This window comes from Suillus fuscotomentosus, assembly GCF_016647785.1.
Source record: "Suillus fuscotomentosus strain FC203 chromosome Unknown F5891scaffold_98, whole genome shotgun sequence".
NCBI lineage: Eukaryota > Fungi > Basidiomycota > Agaricomycetes > Boletales > Suillaceae > Suillus > Suillus fuscotomentosus.
The window spans coordinates 126,401-143,844 of NW_024539610.1; the positions used below are offsets into that span (position 1 = coordinate 126,401).

At 49.5% G+C, this 17,444-nt stretch overlaps 5 protein-coding genes across 5 annotated transcripts; 1 reads left to right on the forward strand and 4 right to left on the reverse strand.

The window, feature by feature from the left end:
* Positions 1-2,475: 2,475 nt before the first annotated feature.
* Positions 2,476-2,974, reverse strand: F5891DRAFT_1196364 (uncharacterized protein; the record flags this gene model as incomplete). Its single annotated transcript, XM_041368280.1, has 3 exons — positions 2,476-2,523; positions 2,583-2,830; positions 2,878-2,974. 3 exons carry the CDS (start codon positions 2,972-2,974, stop codon positions 2,476-2,478), a joined length of 393 nt encoding a protein of 130 aa, XP_041219089.1.
* A 5,386-nt stretch (positions 2,975-8,360) lies between these two features.
* Positions 8,361-10,160, reverse strand: F5891DRAFT_985858 (uncharacterized protein; the record flags this gene model as incomplete). The annotated part of the gene is made up of 6 exons (XM_041377662.1): positions 8,361-8,656; positions 8,709-8,979; positions 9,028-9,072; positions 9,122-9,196; positions 9,245-9,964; positions 10,023-10,160. 6 exons carry the CDS (start codon positions 10,158-10,160, stop codon positions 8,361-8,363), a joined length of 1,545 nt encoding a protein of 514 aa, XP_041219090.1.
* A 709-nt stretch (positions 10,161-10,869) lies between these two features.
* On the forward strand, positions 10,870-12,721 carry F5891DRAFT_985859 (uncharacterized protein; the record flags this gene model as incomplete). The annotated part of the gene is made up of 7 exons (XM_041377663.1): positions 10,870-11,007; positions 11,047-11,724; positions 11,771-11,875; positions 11,925-11,973; positions 12,018-12,109; positions 12,138-12,339; positions 12,390-12,721. The coding sequence occupies 7 exons, from the start codon at positions 10,870-10,872 to the stop codon at positions 12,719-12,721; spliced, it is 1,596 nt and encodes a 531-aa protein (XP_041219091.1).
* A 1,456-nt stretch (positions 12,722-14,177) lies between these two features.
* On the reverse strand, positions 14,178-14,454 carry F5891DRAFT_1196369 (uncharacterized protein; the record flags this gene model as incomplete). The annotated part of the gene is made up of 2 exons (XM_041368281.1): positions 14,178-14,251; positions 14,304-14,454. The coding sequence occupies 2 exons, from the start codon at positions 14,452-14,454 to the stop codon at positions 14,178-14,180; spliced, it is 225 nt and encodes a 74-aa protein (XP_041219092.1).
* A 187-nt stretch (positions 14,455-14,641) lies between these two features.
* F5891DRAFT_985860 (uncharacterized protein) lies at positions 14,642-16,970 on the reverse strand (the record flags this gene model as incomplete). Its single annotated transcript, XM_041377664.1, has 7 exons — positions 14,642-14,983; positions 15,080-15,443; positions 15,491-15,515; positions 15,590-16,298; positions 16,351-16,529; positions 16,585-16,741; positions 16,794-16,970. 7 exons carry the CDS (start codon positions 16,968-16,970, stop codon positions 14,642-14,644), a joined length of 1,953 nt encoding a protein of 650 aa, XP_041219093.1.
* Positions 16,971-17,444: the final 474 nt, after the last annotated feature.

Below are 17,444 nucleotides of genomic sequence, written 5' to 3' on the forward strand. Positions count from 1 at the left end.
CATTTTGGACAAGGCCGCGGATGAAGTGGTAGCAGAGGTCTATATGCTTGGTGCATCCATGAAATTTCTTGCTTGATGCCAACACTATAACTGCTTGATTATTGCAGTATACCTTCACAGTTGTCTTCATCAGCCCGTACAACCCTTTTGTCAAGGCTTTCAGGTAAAGTACTTCCTGTGCTGCTGATGCTAACACTTTGTATTTTGCTTCAGCGGTTGATAGTGCGACAATACTCTGTTCTTGAGTGCGCCATGTGATCGGGGACCCATGCAATTGGACGACATGTCCGGATATCAAATGCCTATGCGGCTGGCTTGTCGCATGTGTTAGCGATCCAATCGCTTGTTGATACGGTACGTGTTGTTCGGATATTTCAGATTCGGTGTCTGGTGAATGATCTGTTGACTCTTTCTTCAGAACTATCCCTATTCCTATGGGTGTCTGCAACATTTTCACATCCTCGAGATGGAACCTTTCCACAACTGCGTTGATTTCATAGGTCAATGTCTTCTGCCATTCTGCAGTGTCTGGGCCGCTGAAGGCCTCATCCAGTGCCAGTTCCTGATGCGCGGCTGATGCCAATGGCCTATGAATGCCTGGTATGTCTTCCTTTTCTATTGCTGTATCATCTGTGTGGCTCAACGCCTATTCCAGTGTCGGCTCTTGATGCACAGATGCCATTATATGAATGTCAGTTCCGGTTTCACCTGGTGCGTGTATTGCTCCTTCGTCTTGGCTGCTCAAGGCCTCATCTAGTGTCAGCTCTTGATGTGCAGCTGCTAATGCTCTGGGTGTTGTTGGAATTGGTAGGAAATGTGTGCTCTGGAGAGTTTGTGCGATGGGCTGGACGATATTCGGTGCATTGATTTGTGTCACCTGGCTAGACTCCCCCTCGTCCAGTACATCGTCATGAATGTTGACATCTGGCGGGACAAAACTAATGTTTCATTTGACAGAAACTTGTTCTTCTTCCAGCCAATATGCTCGATATCCCCTCCTTTCCTCATCTATACCAGCAAACAAGGCCTCCTTCGCTTGTGCTTCAAGCTTCCTGTTATCTGGTGAGTGGACATAAGCTTGTCTTCCACATTCACGAGCTACTGCTGACTCGATTCAATATAGTCCTTTGATCTGCAGGATTTCAGCTATGGTCTTTCGTTCTGGTACTGGGGTGAGTATTTTGCACATTCGATCTTCGAAGTGCACTGCGAAACCGGCCATAGTGATCCTGTTGGCCGATATTAGTGTGAAGGCCATCTTGGGAGTGTATAGAGTGTCCTTGAGGGTGACTGTTGTCTTCTTTGTCCCAAGGGGTAGGTCTATCCTTACATATATCTCCTCTTCCTATAGCGCTGATAATAGAACCATCTGCTGTGTGCACATCTTGTGCTTCAATGGGGATGTAGGTTATAAACTTTGAGCGATCGGGGCAGAAGTGGGACGTTGCACCGGAGTCAATGATTGCTCCTTGGTGTTCCATAGGTATGTTCATTTGTTTTGCAACATTTGCAAGGTCTGACGAGGCAAAGGCATAGTTATCATTGCTTTCTGCTGTGTTAGCAGTCTGGTTCGAGTGTCCTCCCTTCCTCTGTCCTTGGCGCAGTCCCTGCCCTTCCTTCCCTCCTCTGGGTCTCCAGCAATTGGACTTGTAATGTCCTTTCCTGTCGCAATTGTAACAGGTAATGTCCTCATTCCTGTTCTTCCTTTCGTTTGTCTCCGCTGAGAACGCATTGTTTCCTCCTTTTCTAGGAGCTTTGGGATGGGCTATCTGCTGGTGCTCGTACTCCTCTGTGATGACATTCATCAACTTGTATGAGGTAAGTGGCTGTTTCATGATGCGTGCAGCTGCATTGATTGATAAGAGTATTGGTCTGTAGGATTCTGGTAGTGATCCCATAACAATAGCATAGTAGTCTCTTTCGTTTATACTTGCTCCCATTCCTGCTAACGCTTCTCGGATCCTCAATAGGTCTCCAAAATGTGTCTTCACATCTCCGCCTTCTTCGCACCTGGTCTCCTGCAGTTTCCGTCGCAGGTCTATCTGCACCATCTCCGTCTTTCCTTCGTGTATGTGGCATATCTCTGCCCATATCTTCGAGGCCTCCCCAAGGCTTTGGATGCGCAACAATAGTCGATCCGAGCACCCCTGGTCGTAAGGTTTGACCTAATAATGTGGTTGCTGCCACGGATCCATTGTCACTTTTCATGGTTGTTGCCACTCAGCCCATTTGACCTCATTTGATCTCCCATCTGGCTCCTGCCAGTTCTCCTACCCGCAGCTTGCTTACAAACCCATTAAATAGATGTATACCATTTGCGAACCTGTTTATTCATGAATATTAGTTTTCCTACCCACAGCTTGCTTACAAACCCATTAACTATGTATACCATTTTCAAACCCATTAATTCATGAATATTAAATCGCCACAATACACAATATATTCGATATCAAAAAAGGTAATGAAGAGCACAAATCAGTCTACATCATCTACCTTGTCCTTGTCCTCCTCTGCTCCATCCACCTGTATTGAAAATGGCTCATTGTCAGCATCCGAATCTTGTACACCACCACCGAACATACGTGAAAATTTGTGACTTTGGTTAAATGCGGATTGAGCCTCCCATAGAGCAGTGCATGCTGAATTGCAGACTGACGATATGCATATGCACGTGCACCCTCAACAATACCTTTGTCATGATGGTCTAGCCACCATTGTGCTCGCCAGCCTAAATACTGGCGAACTCGTCGCATTTCTTCCTTGAGTAACAGAACCTCTTCTGACCACCTCAAGGAGCGAGCACATGCTTTTGCCCACTCAACACACACAGCTAAAAAAAAAATTTAAATAAACCACATGGAAGGATATTACACATACCATCGTTCAGCAATGCATCAGAGTTATCACCGAGCACACCTCTGGTGGTCCAAATCCATGAGGTCACACGAAATCCTTTGCCCAGGCCATTTTGCATATCTTGCTCTCGCCTAATTGTACGTGACGATGGCTCTTCCTCCAGTGGATCGTGAGTGTTGGAATGTAAACTCGTCTATTTCCTTTTTTAGTTTTGACATGTGATTCTTTTGGTTTATCTTCTCGCTTCGTTCGTCTTCTGATACCTCAGTTGTTGATCTCCAACACTGAGGTATGTCTGTCTTCATCTTATCTCGCCGACTTTGTCTTATACTATTTTCTCTCATAGCGTGTTATACTCTTAGGTACTATCAATGTTTAGTTGTTGATCTCCAACACTGAGCGTGTTATACTCTTAGCTTCTAACAGGTTATGAGCCCTGCTTTCAAGCGGAACCACACACAAAGTCACTCAGTCGCAACAACTCATTATACATCCTTCCTGTTTCCGTACTTCCTCTCGTTATGGGAAAACTCGACCATATTCTGGAACTAACAGGTCCGGACAACTATTTCCATTGGAAACGCGAAGTTATCTATGCGCTGGGGGTCGAGGACCTTTGGTGTCATGTCTCGACTTCCACTGACCCTACAGATATACTTGGTGTCGCATCCAATTTACCTGTTGTGGCAATTCCGGGCGCTCCAACTGCTGATGAGACGAAAAATATTCGTGCTTGGCTCATTGACGACCTAAAGGCCAAAGCAATCATTACTCGGCGTTTATCTACCTCCGTCCAGCAGTTTATTTCAGATGATCATACAGTATCCGCACGTGCAGCGTGGAAGACACTTGCCAACCATTACAGCCGCACGGACATAGGTTCACAGTACCTCGTACGGAAAGCTCTTGGATCTCTGCAAATGAAGGATACAGCGGATGTCGCCAATTATATTGGGAGTCACACAACCTTGCGTGAACGCCTCCTTAGAATGGGAGGCACATATTCAGACGATGACGCAATCTTTCAACTTCTTTGTGGTCTTCCGAACACGGCGGCCTGGTCACAATTTGAAGTCCTCTTGGAACAGCGCATCCAGGATGCCAATGCAGCTGCGACTCCACTCACGTTTGACAACTGTGTAGCTCGTATTTCTGCTGAGGCATCGCGTCACAGTGCCAAGAAAGGTTTCAGTGGCCCCGGCTCCGAGTACACCAACGCTGCAATGACTGTGGCAAGTGGCGCACCAGCAGCGTCTACTAACGCAATCACGGGTCTTCGGAAGCATAAGCATAACCCCAAGGGTATTTTTTGCGTCACGCCAGGCTGTGGGAAAGGTGATCATGACCACTCCCACTGTTACAGGAAGGGTGGTGGCATGGAAGGTCAGGCTCCTTGGCAAAAGGCCAAGAGGGCAGAGACAGCTGCCGCTGCAGTTATAACACCCTCACCTACCAACCCACCAGTACCTCCCATCGCTGCGTTCGCGCTCGAAGATTCATCAATTGAGGCATTTGCTGGATCCTCTGCTGCAGCTGCAGGCTTCTTCGGCGACCTTGCGTGCGCATCCATCGCGGAAGTTTCAGACGTCCCGCCAACCAATATGGTGGCCTTCATGACAGCAGCGCTCTCGACCATTCTAGATTCGGGCACTACGACGACCCTCATACGGGATCGCAAGTATTTCTGGTCTTACTCGATGGCAGACCCCGTGATAGTGCATACCGCAAATCACGGGAGCTTATCTACTTCGGGCCGTGGCGATTGTCTAGCAGTTTTGACGATCGGAGGAAAGAAGTACCGTATACGCCTGACCAACTGTTTACACGCACTGGAGGCCATGATCAACTTACTGTCTGTGGGTTACATGGTGGATCGGGGCTAGGGGTGTAACTTCCTTGGAGCACCAGCACGCTGCGACCTATCATACGGAGGAGCACTTCTTGGTTCGGCCCTCCTCACCAACAAACTCTGTTTTGTCGACCTAGAGTTCCTTCTTCCTCCTGACCCCATGGCGACCGTGCGCAAAGCGCCATCAGTGGACATTAGTGCCTTTGCGCATGTTCCTTTAACGTTGGACTTGTGGCACGCCAGGATGGGCCATTCAGGTGGAAACGCCGTTCGCCGGCTCCCTCTCTTCACCAAGGGCGCATCTGTCATGTCCGCGGCACCGCTCACCAAATGCGAGTCTTGCATTTTAGGAAAGCATCCTAGGCAACCATACCCCCCTTCTGATTCGCCTCTGGCCTCACGCTTCCTGGAGCTCGTCCACTCTGATCTCTGCGGACCTATTCCTACAGAGACACCGCATGGGAAAAAGTATTTTGTTGTTTTCCTTGATGATCACACAAATGTCCTTGATCTACAGCTTCTGGCATCTAAGGATCAGGCGCTTCATGCATGGGAGCTTGTTCGTGCCTGGTGGGAGAATATGTCTGGTCAGCGTGTCAAGGTCTTTCGTAGTGACAACGGAGGAGAGTTCCTCAACGCAGCTTTCACAAAGTCCTTGGAACTTGCAGGCATTGAGCGTCAGTTATCGGCGCCCTACGCACATCAACAGAATGGTAAGGCTGAACGTGTCCTCCGAACAGTTGAGGGGCGCATGTATGCAATGCTTGACCATGCAAAGCTGCCCCAATCATTGTGGGGGGAAGCCGCCTTATGTGTTGCGTATCTTTTCAACCGGTCTGAATCTCATGCACTCCTGCCCAGCAAGACACCCTACGAAATGTTCCATGGAGCCCAGCCAGATGTCTCGCATTTGCGCGTTTTTGGTTCGCGTTGCTTCGCTCGCATCCCTCCTGAACTTCAGGAGAAGCTTGGACCACAATCACGTGAAGCTGTCTTCATGGGGTATCCGCCTGGCGTAAAAGCATGGTGCCTTCGCGACAAGGTCACTGGAGCATTCTTCAATTCGCGGGATGTCATCTTCGACGAGTCCTTCTCTGGCTCACCCTTTTCAGATTCGGATGACGAGGACGACGATACACATTCAGCCATGTCTCGCCCGTCACATTCAACCACAACTCCCCCGTCACATTCAGCCACATCTCCCCCGTCACATTCAAGACCATCTGCGCCCGCCAGTGTTCCTCCACCTGCCCAGTACCATCTTCCCCCACCTCGGACCTCTTCTTGTGCTCATGTCGACACTGAGCGCGGCCGTGAGTATCAAGAGAAACTGATGGCAGATCGTGCTCGTCTGGCACATCAGCATGAGCTCTGTTTGGCACGAATCAACGGTGTACCTCCTCCAGATGCTCCTGAAGGATCTGACGTTCCCCTCGTTCCTGTTGTCCCTCACCCAACTGTAGTTGGCCCATCGGTCGAGGGTGGCCCAGAGGAAACGCCTGCCCTATCTACCGCTGAAAGGACAGTTAATGCACTTACCGATCCCTTCACAGCGTCAGCAGTTGAGATCAGCGACGAGGATGAGATAAAGCCTGACACTATGATGGTTGGTTTTCCTATCGCGGTTGCAAATCTGATTGTTGTCGAGCAAGCGTGCATTGCAATTCGCAGCGACACTCGTCGAAACCCGTCAACTCCTGGCTATGATCTCAAGATCCCGCCCAATACTTACGACGAGGCACTTCGCCGTCCAGACCGCGACAACTGGCTCGCTGCTATGCGCAAGGAGATGAATCTGATATCGGAAATGAACGTCTACGAACTGGTCGCCTTACCTGTGGATCGCAAAGCCATTGGATGTTGTTGGGTACTGGAGTTCAAGGAGGATCTCAAAGGCGGACCTGCATTCAAAGCGCGTCTGGTAGCACAGGGATTTTCACATAATTCAGTACTTTATTTTCGACTTAGTCAGACAGCCAATGGTTGAGAATAGACCCAGTTAGGCGGGCCGTCCAACGTGGGCCCATGTGTGCTTATGCACGGATGGGCCCACAGTGTGGAATAGCACCCATGCTAGCAGGTGGGCCAAGTGTTGATGCCATAGCATGAATGGGACAATTGTAATGGGCCACAAGGTACATGGGCCCAGTTATATATCTCGGAAGGGGGGTACGGATGGGCCTAGCTACTTATTCTTGGGGAAATTTGATGTCGGAAGAGCCAACAGGAAAATTTTGAGCCCATAATAGTATCAGGCATGGCTGGCGAATGGGCTCAGCTCGTATCGGAATAGCTTACGGATGAGCCCAGCTGGTTATTGACAGTATCGGAAGAGGGCACAAGTGAGCCTACCGGTCATTCCTGGGCCCATCACAATACTGGGAAGGGTTAGTGGATGGGCCAACTGGTTATTTTGGGCCCAGTAGATACCAATTCAGTGTGCGGATGGGTCAAATATGCAAGACCTGGCCTGGCACATAACAAATTCAGGTGCGGATCGGCTCAGTACACAAGCATCTGGAAGGGCCCAATCGGTCCTCACATTCAATATGAGGATCGGTCCGGCTGGTAAGGTTTAGGCCCAGTGCACCAATATCCGGAAGGCCCGAACTGGCCCAGCACATGCACATTACCGCAGATCGGGCCAGTCAAGGTGGGCCCCAATATGCGGGCAAGTCGGGTGGGCCTACCATGAAGGAATTCCCGGTAGTGATGGGCGAGCCATTAGTATATGGATGTGGTACTGATTTGGTAGGGGTCACGGATGGGCCCAGCAAGTTTTTTCGGCCCACCGGATATGCATATGATCCCACCTGGAGGGGCAACGTATAGTCTCATCTATTGTTCGGCCCAGTACATATGCTGGGTAGTCTTGGATGGGCCTACGGATGGGCCCAAGAGAATATTCATTTGATCTCGGAAGGGCCGACTAAGCTGAATATATGGCATGGGACTGCATTGTATTCGCGAAGGGCCAGCTAGTTATTTGGTCTGGCCCATGATAGGCATCTGATTTCGGAAGGGCTAACAGTTGTGCCCAGCAGGATATTCTTCGACCTAGTACATGTGCAAATAATCTCGGAGAGGCTTCCGGATAAGCCCAGTGCAAGTGTTGGATCTCGGAAGGGCTCGGCTAGAGAATTTGGGCCAAGTCAGTGCACTTTGTGTCAGAGACTAGTTTTACAGATGCAACTGGTGCAACAGAAACGAGTAATAAAATACAGGACAAAGTTCGATACAAATGCTGATCCGGATCTGACATTGATATACATGTCGGAGGGATGCACCATACATGTACTGTCTGCGATGATGCACATCATTATAACGCTCAGAAAATCATCGGCCATGATCATCGTGCCGTAGTCAGGAGTGTCAAAACTTTCATTGCCACTACCGCATGAATATCACAGCATCATGTCATCATCATGAAGTAAAGCATATCCTCACTATGGAAGACAAGATATTGAATGAAACAACAATGCAGCTCATATCTACAAATCACATAAACCCAGAACTGAGCTACAGGAGATGGGGACCATGAACAGCATAGTAAGGAAAGATGTAGCTAAAAGTACAGAATATATAGGGTATCATGATATAAAGAATCCCGGAAACTAGTCGATCCGAGATGTACCGGATAGGGTGTCATTGCTCTCTACCAGGCATCCGAGGCGTCAAGGCGTTGCTCCAGTGCGTCCAAGCGCTGGTGGATGATGGTCTCCACTGAACGAACTCTTACATCCAAGGTGTCCAGTCGCTCGTTGGTGGCCAGGAGATCAAATCTCCTGCCGAGGTCCTGAATGCCCTGCAGGATGTCCCTTGCAGTGGGCTCGGGATCGGCGCAGTTGGTTGGCGCAAACTGATCACCCCGTTCGGGCCGTTGGCTTGTGCTGTTGATCGCAAGCGTTTTGATCGGCACATCAGCCAGCAGGCCAGGTTGTTGCTCCACCTCTAAGAGTTATCTCAATGAGTTAACATCTTTCCATTTGGACGGAAAGCTCACCTTCGGCGATGTTAAGTATAACTGGAGATATCATGCGGGACTTCCGAATGCGCGTTCCGGAGTGTTCGGCAGAATTCAAGGAAGCAGCGGAAGCCTTTGCCTGGATTCTCTTCCTCATGCCGACGCCGTCGATCGCACAGGTGACCTTCATGAGGTCGCAATTTGCACACGCAAGTCGCATGCATCCGAACTTTTTGTCCGGAAGGACAATGCATGGTATGTCCATTTTCGTGCACTTGTCGCACTTCCGGGGATGGAAACGAATGGAATGCTTGAAATTTGTTAGGTTGTCCTGGTACAGATAGACACAACGACTTACCTGGAACGGAGTAGCGATACAATCATCTGAGCCCCATTCTGCAGGCTTGACAATGGGTCAGCATCAGCGCTACGGATAAGTGAGAATCACTTACCCGAATGTCTGAATCCCGGAAATCCTGGTCATCGCCTGGCAGACCAGCCTTGTCAGGAGCAACAGACGGTAATGCCTGGAGCGATAAGCCATTTGCTGCATCAACCAAGATCAACTGACATACCTTCGGTTTCGCATCAATGATTGCGGTTGGTGCATCCGACATCAACTTCCTTTTCTTTTTCAGAGGCTCTTGGGGCGAGGAAGGTAACTTGGGGGTTTCGACCACAACGGCCCCATCCGTGTCTTCATCTCCCACCTTCCCCTTCTTGCTATCGCCGGCCGTGGAAAGTGCCTTCCAATGTTCCCTATCAGCTTCGGCCACATACAGGTGGTGGTATCTCAAGGGTGGATGTGCCGGATGAAGGAGAGGGGGTAGGTTCTTGAGCACTCGTGGGCGGGAAGGGCGTTTTGGTTGTGCTACCGGCTTGGCAATGAGATCCAGGTCCGTGCAGGATGGATTCTGACGTGCTCGTAAGCGCGAAGATCGTCTCGGTTCCAGTACAGGCTTGGCAATGAAATCTGGGTCCGCACGGGATGGCGTTGATGCAAGAGCTGAGGTTGTCAAGGGCGGGACGATGTGAGGTGGTGAGGTGGGAGAGGTGGTGATTGTGCTCGATGTCGCAAGTAGAGAAACATCAAGGGCAAAGGGTGGGCGATAGTCCACGGTCTTCTCGAATCGCGGGTGGTCCTTGATCCATGGGTCGTCTTCTGCTACCGAAGTCCAATCGGGGACATTCTCAAAGGCACCGCCCTTTGAATACTGCCGGATAACGGCAGCGCAGGAGAGTAGCAGGGGAGAGAATGATGTTGCATTCCCCGCATAGAGTTTCAAGTCTTTGGCCTGTGTGAAATGGTCGGGTTGCAAAAAAATCTGAAGTCGGAGAGGAAATATAACTTACCACTCGCCTGGCGATCTCATCCGAGAGCCTTAAGGTTTCTGGGTCGGCTTCCTTTAACTTCATGCAACGCTTGATGAGCGACTGCACATCAGCCAGAGTTATCTCCAGGGCATCGTTGGCTGCTTCCTGAGGTATCATGACAAATTGTGAAGGGACGAAATTCGTTAACGGCAATGAAAGGGATGGAAGCAAGAGAATATGTTTGTGTGGGAAAATGGCTGGGTGTCATCCCAATCCGCCGGTTCTGGGTGTTTCCGAGACATGTGGTCACTCAGAAATATTGTCCGGGTGTCACACTATTGTACAGAACAATTGTAGCTACCACTCTGGCATTCGGTCACTGCCGTAGGTATATCCACACTGCAAATCCACAAAAAATCGTGTAGAGTCCAGCGATCTCATACACGGCATAGCACCCATTATGGGCGAGATGTGGATTCAGGGTTGTCGTGGCGGAGGTATTGTAGATCAAACCACATATTATTGTGATAACGGACAGTATTGGGGTGAAAATCTCACCGATACAGACTAGCATGCCGCCGCAACAAGCCTTAATCCACTTCTCACCCATAATGAATGCTATGCTGCGTATGGGATATCCGGACAGCAGATTATGGTCAGGCGGCATATGCGGATCGGCCTTTCCTGATGTGGATGTGATGACGTAAGACAGCAGTTCTATTGTGCAACAATAATGTTACACCCGGTCCACATTTCAGAGCTTCCACAATTCGCGGAAATGGCCACAACCAATGGGTTGATATAAAAGTCGGCACTTGGACAATTTTCCAAACACCAAATTTTGCTCGTCCATATCTACATTACCACATTGACTTCTATATCAACCATGACACCTTCCGAGGCAGCAAACGATGCCCTAAACGCCACTCTGGCAGCCATGCAACCGCTCATGAAGTGTTGCATGAAGTTGAAAGAGGGCGATCCAGAGAGTTTGACACTATCGGATGACATCGCCAGGCGTGTGGTGAGTTTATTTCTTTTGGACTTCGGAATTCCTGGCAAGCTAAACCCCACGCAGGCCAAAGATCTAAGGATGCATGCTGGGGATGCAATGTCATTCTCCCCGCAGCTACTCTCCTGTGCTGCTGTGATCCAGCAGTACTCCAAGGGCGGTACTTTTGAGTGCGTCCCCGACTGGACCTCTGTGTCAGACAACGACCCGAGGATCCAGAGCCACCCAAGGTTTGACAAGACCGTGGGCTACTGCAGTCCCTCTGAGATTGAGGTTTCTACCTCTTTTGAACCCGTAAATTTACCTGTGTCTGCCGTCCTCTCCCCAACAGATACTTTGACGCCGCAGTCCACGGTCTTGGCGGTCTTGCCGACTGCATCCATCGCAGATGGAGATCCAATCACCTCACCAGACACTCCACCCAGACCAACATCTCCCCCACCCAAGCCTGCGGATGCAACATCATCCGCTGACACTTCAGCACCTCCTGCTACTCCCTTCAAACACAATCTCTTTGTGGCCGGCACTCAGAAGAAATCTGCAAAGGTCGCGCCGCAGGTCGGCAAAAGTAAGAAGAGAAAAGCGGCAGACGACACTGACGAGGCGGTTACTGACACACCCGAGTTGCCTCCCCGGTCCTCGAAACCGAGGCAACAAAGGAAGAAGAAGTTCCACTCGGATGAAGACCCAGAGAATGCTCCCACCGGAACGGTATATGCGATCCCAAAGGTATGTCAGTCGCATGAATTGTTGACCAAATTGTTAACTCCCTCAGCAGAAGGTATCGCTGCCTGTTGCCGCTAAGAAGGATGCCGACCCAGCAGTTCTGGACACTTCTGATGCGCCTGATGACAAAGGTTTCCAGGATGCAGACACCAGGGTATGTTATTTGCGCTTAACAAAGCTCTTCCACTCATTCATTTATGCAGCCTGCCCTATGGGGCCAGGATTCCCATATTGCTACCCCGTTGCAGGCAAGTCATTCAGCATATGACTGCCATAATATACTAACCATTTTACAGTATTCCGTCCGTCATCACCCCCGGAAGTGCGACAAGTGCAGGAAACTCGACATACCCTGCCTTGTCCTGCCAGACAAGAAGTTCGGATGCACGTGACTAGCTTGCGCCAACTGTGATCAGATGAAAATCACATGTGCGATCGATGGCGTGGGTGTTAGGGAGAGGTTGCAGGCGAAGACCGCTGTAGCAGCATCCAATCCTCCCAAGCACTCCGGAACGCGCATTCTGAAATCCCGCGCCAAGACACCTGGCCGCTCATCTAGGAAGACAAACCTAGCGCCCCCACCCCCTAGTTCCTCCGGCAGTGAACAAGAGGGTAATGGTAAGTTTTTGATTCAATCCGAGAAGCTTCCACTCATCTATATTTCGCAGAGGCAGAGCAACAGCCAACGGATGTCCTGCCCGGAAATGCTCCAATGGCGCAACTTCCAACAACATCCGCAGCCGACCCAGTCCCACAGCCCGAACAGGACGCCCAGCCTGCGCCGGCCAATGCCATGGATGCTGAGCCAACAGCAAGACACATCTTGCAAAGCATCCAGGACCTCGGCAGGAGGTTAGATCTCTTCGCCACCAATGAGCGGGTGGAGGCATTGGAGGTAAGAGTTGCTTCAGCGGAGACCAACTTCAACCAACGGTTGAACGCATTGGAGCAACGGCTGAACATCTCGGATGCACAGCGGAGAGCGATGTCCGCATCTTAATGTCTCCCGATCTTACAATATGGCTATCCTTTGTGTCTTTTCCAGGTTCTTGTACATACTGGCTCCCAATATTCTGAGGATTTATGCCCCGTGTCATGCTCCCGTTGTTACCATATGACCAGCTTTGATATGTTCTAGGTTTATGTATATACCGGCTCCCGATATTCTATGCCCAATGCTATGCTCCTATTGTTACAATATTACCGACTGTTTTGTAATGTAAAGGTTCTTATGGATACACTAAGCCAATATTCATGAGCCCAGCCCATCCGAGATCAATGTTTGTGCTTTGGCAAATCAACTGGGCCTGACAAGGCCCAAGGGAATTCATTTGGTCTCGGAAGGGCCCACAAATCAAATTATACGGCATAGACTTTGCATTTGATTTCGGAAGGGCCAGCTGGTTATTTCTCTGGCCCAAGATAGGCTCATATGATTTCGGAAGGGCCCAGCTGGATGTTTCTTGGGCCCAGCACATATGCAAGTTATCTCGGAGGGGCTTCTAGATAAGCCCAGCAGGTTATTTCTTCGGCCCAGTGCTAGTGTTGGATCTCAGAAGAACTTAGGGAAGGACTCGGCCAGGTATTGTAGGCCTAGTCGGTTGCTATTAATTGTTCAACCCAGAACGTACACAAGCGGCTGGGGAAGGGGCATCTACAGAGTGTTGGTAATGATCTCGGAATGAGTGACAGATGGCCCCAGTAAATGAGTTTGTAAAGGACCTACAGATATGCCCAGCAAGTCAATGTTCATTGCTGTTTCAGGAAGGTCTGGTGAGAAATTTTCAGGCTGTACAGTATCTTACCGATCTCCCCAAAGAGTAAAGCATTTGGTCTCGGAAACACTGCTGAGTGCCCGGTACATGCGCATGTCATCTCGGAAGGGCCGATTGACATTACTTTGACACGATATAGGATTTGGGCTCAGAAGGTAGTATAGCGAGGTGTAGTCAATAGGGATGCATCTTGATATAGATCTCAGAGGGATACACCATACATGTAGCATCCGCAATGATGTGCCCTCTACTGCATGAACTATCTATACCGGAGTATCATGGCATCGACTGTCACAGGTTCATGTGATCATCATGAAGTAAAGTACATTCTCACTAGGGAAAACAATATGTAGCAACCAACAATGCGGCTCATATATACAAATTACATGGACCAAGACCCAGCCTACAGGAACATCGACCAGGAACAGCATAGTCAGGACAAAGTGGCTGAGTTATTGTATATATATGGTAATGGTGACTTGCGTAACAGATCCGGGCATCACAAGATGTACCAGAGATGCTGACATGCTCTCTATTGGGCATCCGATGTGTTCCACCTGCTCATTGGTGGCCAGGAGATCAGATCTCCTGCCGAGGTCCTTGATGCCCTGCAGAATGTCCCTTGCAGTTGGTTCAGGGACCGGCAAGGTTGGTCGGCGCAAGCTGATCATCCGGTTCTGGTCATTGGCTTCTGAGAAGAATTGGGAACATTTGCATGGGCACATCATCCGGCAGGCCAGGCTGTTGCTCCGCATCTGAGAGTCATCTCAATGAGTTCAACTTCTTCCGATTTGACGGCAAACTCACCTGCAACGAGGTTAAGTTTAACCCCAGAAGAACGGGAGGATTGCGCAAGTGTGTTCTGAGCCGGCATCTTGGAGATCACACCAGATGTCGGAAAGCGCATTCCAGAATGTTCGGCAGAACTCGAGGAAGCCGCGGATGCCTTTGCCTGCATTCTATATTCCATTTATGTATGGTAGAATCCTCCTTACTGAGACTTGTGAGAAGGCGTGTGCCATGGGCAATAATCGAATTGGCGAGCTACATTACAACAGATATTAATCTATGTCGCCGTTCTCCGAAAAATACAGACTGGTATCAAGCAAAGTGGACTTTTGGTGCTACAACAAATTATACATGAATCAAATGACCGTTAGCGACCCTTCACCAAATATACAGCGGCGCTTTGCAGCTGGCTCCCGAACATCTTGCTCAGGATGAAATAGATAATTCAGCATATCCAAATCATGCTCCGCCACAATCTTCTGCCCATCCCACGCACCGTCAGGCCATTGAATATCCTCCCGATTGACATACATAGGATAATGCATCTTCTGGATCGGTCCGGCCCAATCGAAATCGAGCAGCATGAAGTGTTTGTCGTCCCGCACAACGAAATTGGTATCTCGGAGGTCGCCATGAACGTAGCTGTCATTGTGATTGTGTAACTCCCGGATGAGAGTGGTGATGGTCTCCTTCAGCGGCTGACGGTCCGACACACTTATCTCACTGAGTAGTCGATATGAGCCAGGTCATTGCGGAAAGCAATCATTATCAATATCAAGGGCATCCATAACCACCATATTCCAGCCGCCAGGTAAAGAATTGTAGGCGATAATTTTCGGGGCGTTCCCCTTGCTGGCACAGAATTCATGGGCATGAGGGGAATAGTGCCTGACAAACTTCATGCATATCTTGCTCCCAGCCACACCGCCGACAGTTTCCCCGAAGAAGATAAGTCGATCCCTGAGGATTTGAATCTCATCATATGAGAATTGCTGAATGAAACCGGTGGAAGTGGTATAACTCCGAGGGTAAGGACATTTAAGATATGGATCTTCGGGTGCGAGGGACGGGATTGGACGGGAGTATAGTTTGGTAAGTTTCTCGACGGCAATTTTGAGAGCCCGAAAGTACGAGCTGCCATCACTTGCATGTGGAGGTCTGTTGAATGCCAAAACAAAGGAATGATAGGGACCAGGACATCGGACTGGACTTTTTCAGTGAAAACAGAGCCTGAAAAGCCGATGCATGCCCCTAGTTGTGATCAATAAACAGCTTTAGCAATTAATCTGGTGAAATGAACTAACCGAAGACGATGATATGGATGCATGGAATGAAAGACCGGAGCCTCGCCATCTCAATCTTCGAGTCTTCCATAAACTTGCGGTAGTACAGCATCGCCTCCATAAATGGTTCGGCAGCGCCGCTTCCGATCTCGTTCTTCCCCTCAATAATCATCAGCACAAACTGTCCGTTGGTAGACAAAAGATGTCCGTCCATCGTACATCCGGTCGAGCCAACCATAGAAGCATTCAGTATAATACCGTAGTCCCGGAGTACTTGCCAGAATGTATTCATCCGCGCGAGTTCATTGGGATAGAAGGAGGCCATCTTTTCCGACAGTTGCAAAACAACGTCGTTATCACGGACGGTTGGTTGATGATTTTGACAATCATCCACGAACTCGGCAAAGATAGGCTCGAGAAGAGTAATGGGAACAGGGTCCGCGGCTCTGCGAGGACGATTGCAAAGGTACTCTTGCTGGTCCTGCTTCGTAGAGAATGCGGATGGTTTTGCTCCGGCCGACGGACTACCCGCGCCCTTCTTGAGATAAGCGATTCGCCGATCAACAGCTGGAATTTGTCGTGCAACGGCAGGATGTTGTACGACGATATGAATGCATCCGCGCTCTATTCCATCCGCAAACACATCGGACAGTTCGGTTAACGGGTGCAGCTCGACGCCTCCGTCTATGATCGCGTTCCGTAAATCTATATTGTTCCAATCGATCTTGACCTTCGAAAACATCAGATTATTAACATTCAACCGTAGGCATCAGATCTCTCACCTTCCATAGCTCAAGACGGTCGGCGGCAACATGGTCAAACTCTGGCTTCTTAGCGACCTTGATAACATTTTTGAGGTCACTGACAGTCTTCGTCCGCTCAATGTCGACTGGGAAAATATGGCGAGGATCATCGCCGAAGACAATACAGTTGAGTTTCAGGCGGAGCGGTCCGGAAGACACTAAGTCGGACCACCATCAGTGAGGAAAGGGTGGCAATATCGAAGGACAACTCACCGGCAGGCGGGCATTGGATAATAATATGCAGATACTTGCGCGGAGGAGCATCGGGAAAAATCTCTACCATTTCATCCACAGGTGATAGGGATTTCATTGGGTCAAGTGTAAGATTGTTGAGATTTTGCTCAATCATCTCGTTGATGGGCAGGTCGACCTTCCAAAATATCATATTATCAATATCCGATCCTAGGCATCAGATCACTCACCTTCCATAGCTCAAGACGGTCAGTGGCAACATGGTCAAATTCCGGCCTTTTCTTGTCTTTGATGACCTCTTTGAGGTCACCAACAATCTCCGTCCGCTCAATGTCGACCGGGAAAATACGGCGAGGATTATCGCCCAAGACAATACAGTTGAGTTTCAGGCGGAACGGTCCAGACATCTGACATTGACAACAAGAGTGATGGCGTCTCCAGCGGTGACTGCAGTGAGCGCTCACTGCTGCAGCAAAAATGCACTTACAAAGCCAAGCAGCAACACCCTGTGACTGGGAAATTAATTTTCTGTGCGAATACACGGTGCCTGGGAAATTTCATCCCTTTCCGGGTGTCCAATGCACCATTTATAGGTGAGAAGTGGATTAAGGCCTGTTGCGGTGCATCTGTCGTCGCAATCAGAGGTAGTGTGATTTATCTTGCATGCACCGCAACAAGCCTTAATCCACTTCTCACCAATGAATGGTGCATCGGATACCCGGAAAAGGGTAAAACGGTGTAGAAACAACAATACAGAGAGGAACAAAAGATGCTCCTAACTGTATCTAAAAAATGTTGTAGGTCGAGTGTTGCCTAGTCTGCGTTACCTGAGGAGACAAGTGCGTTCGACCCTAAAGGGGAAGCAGGTGCAGCAAAGATCT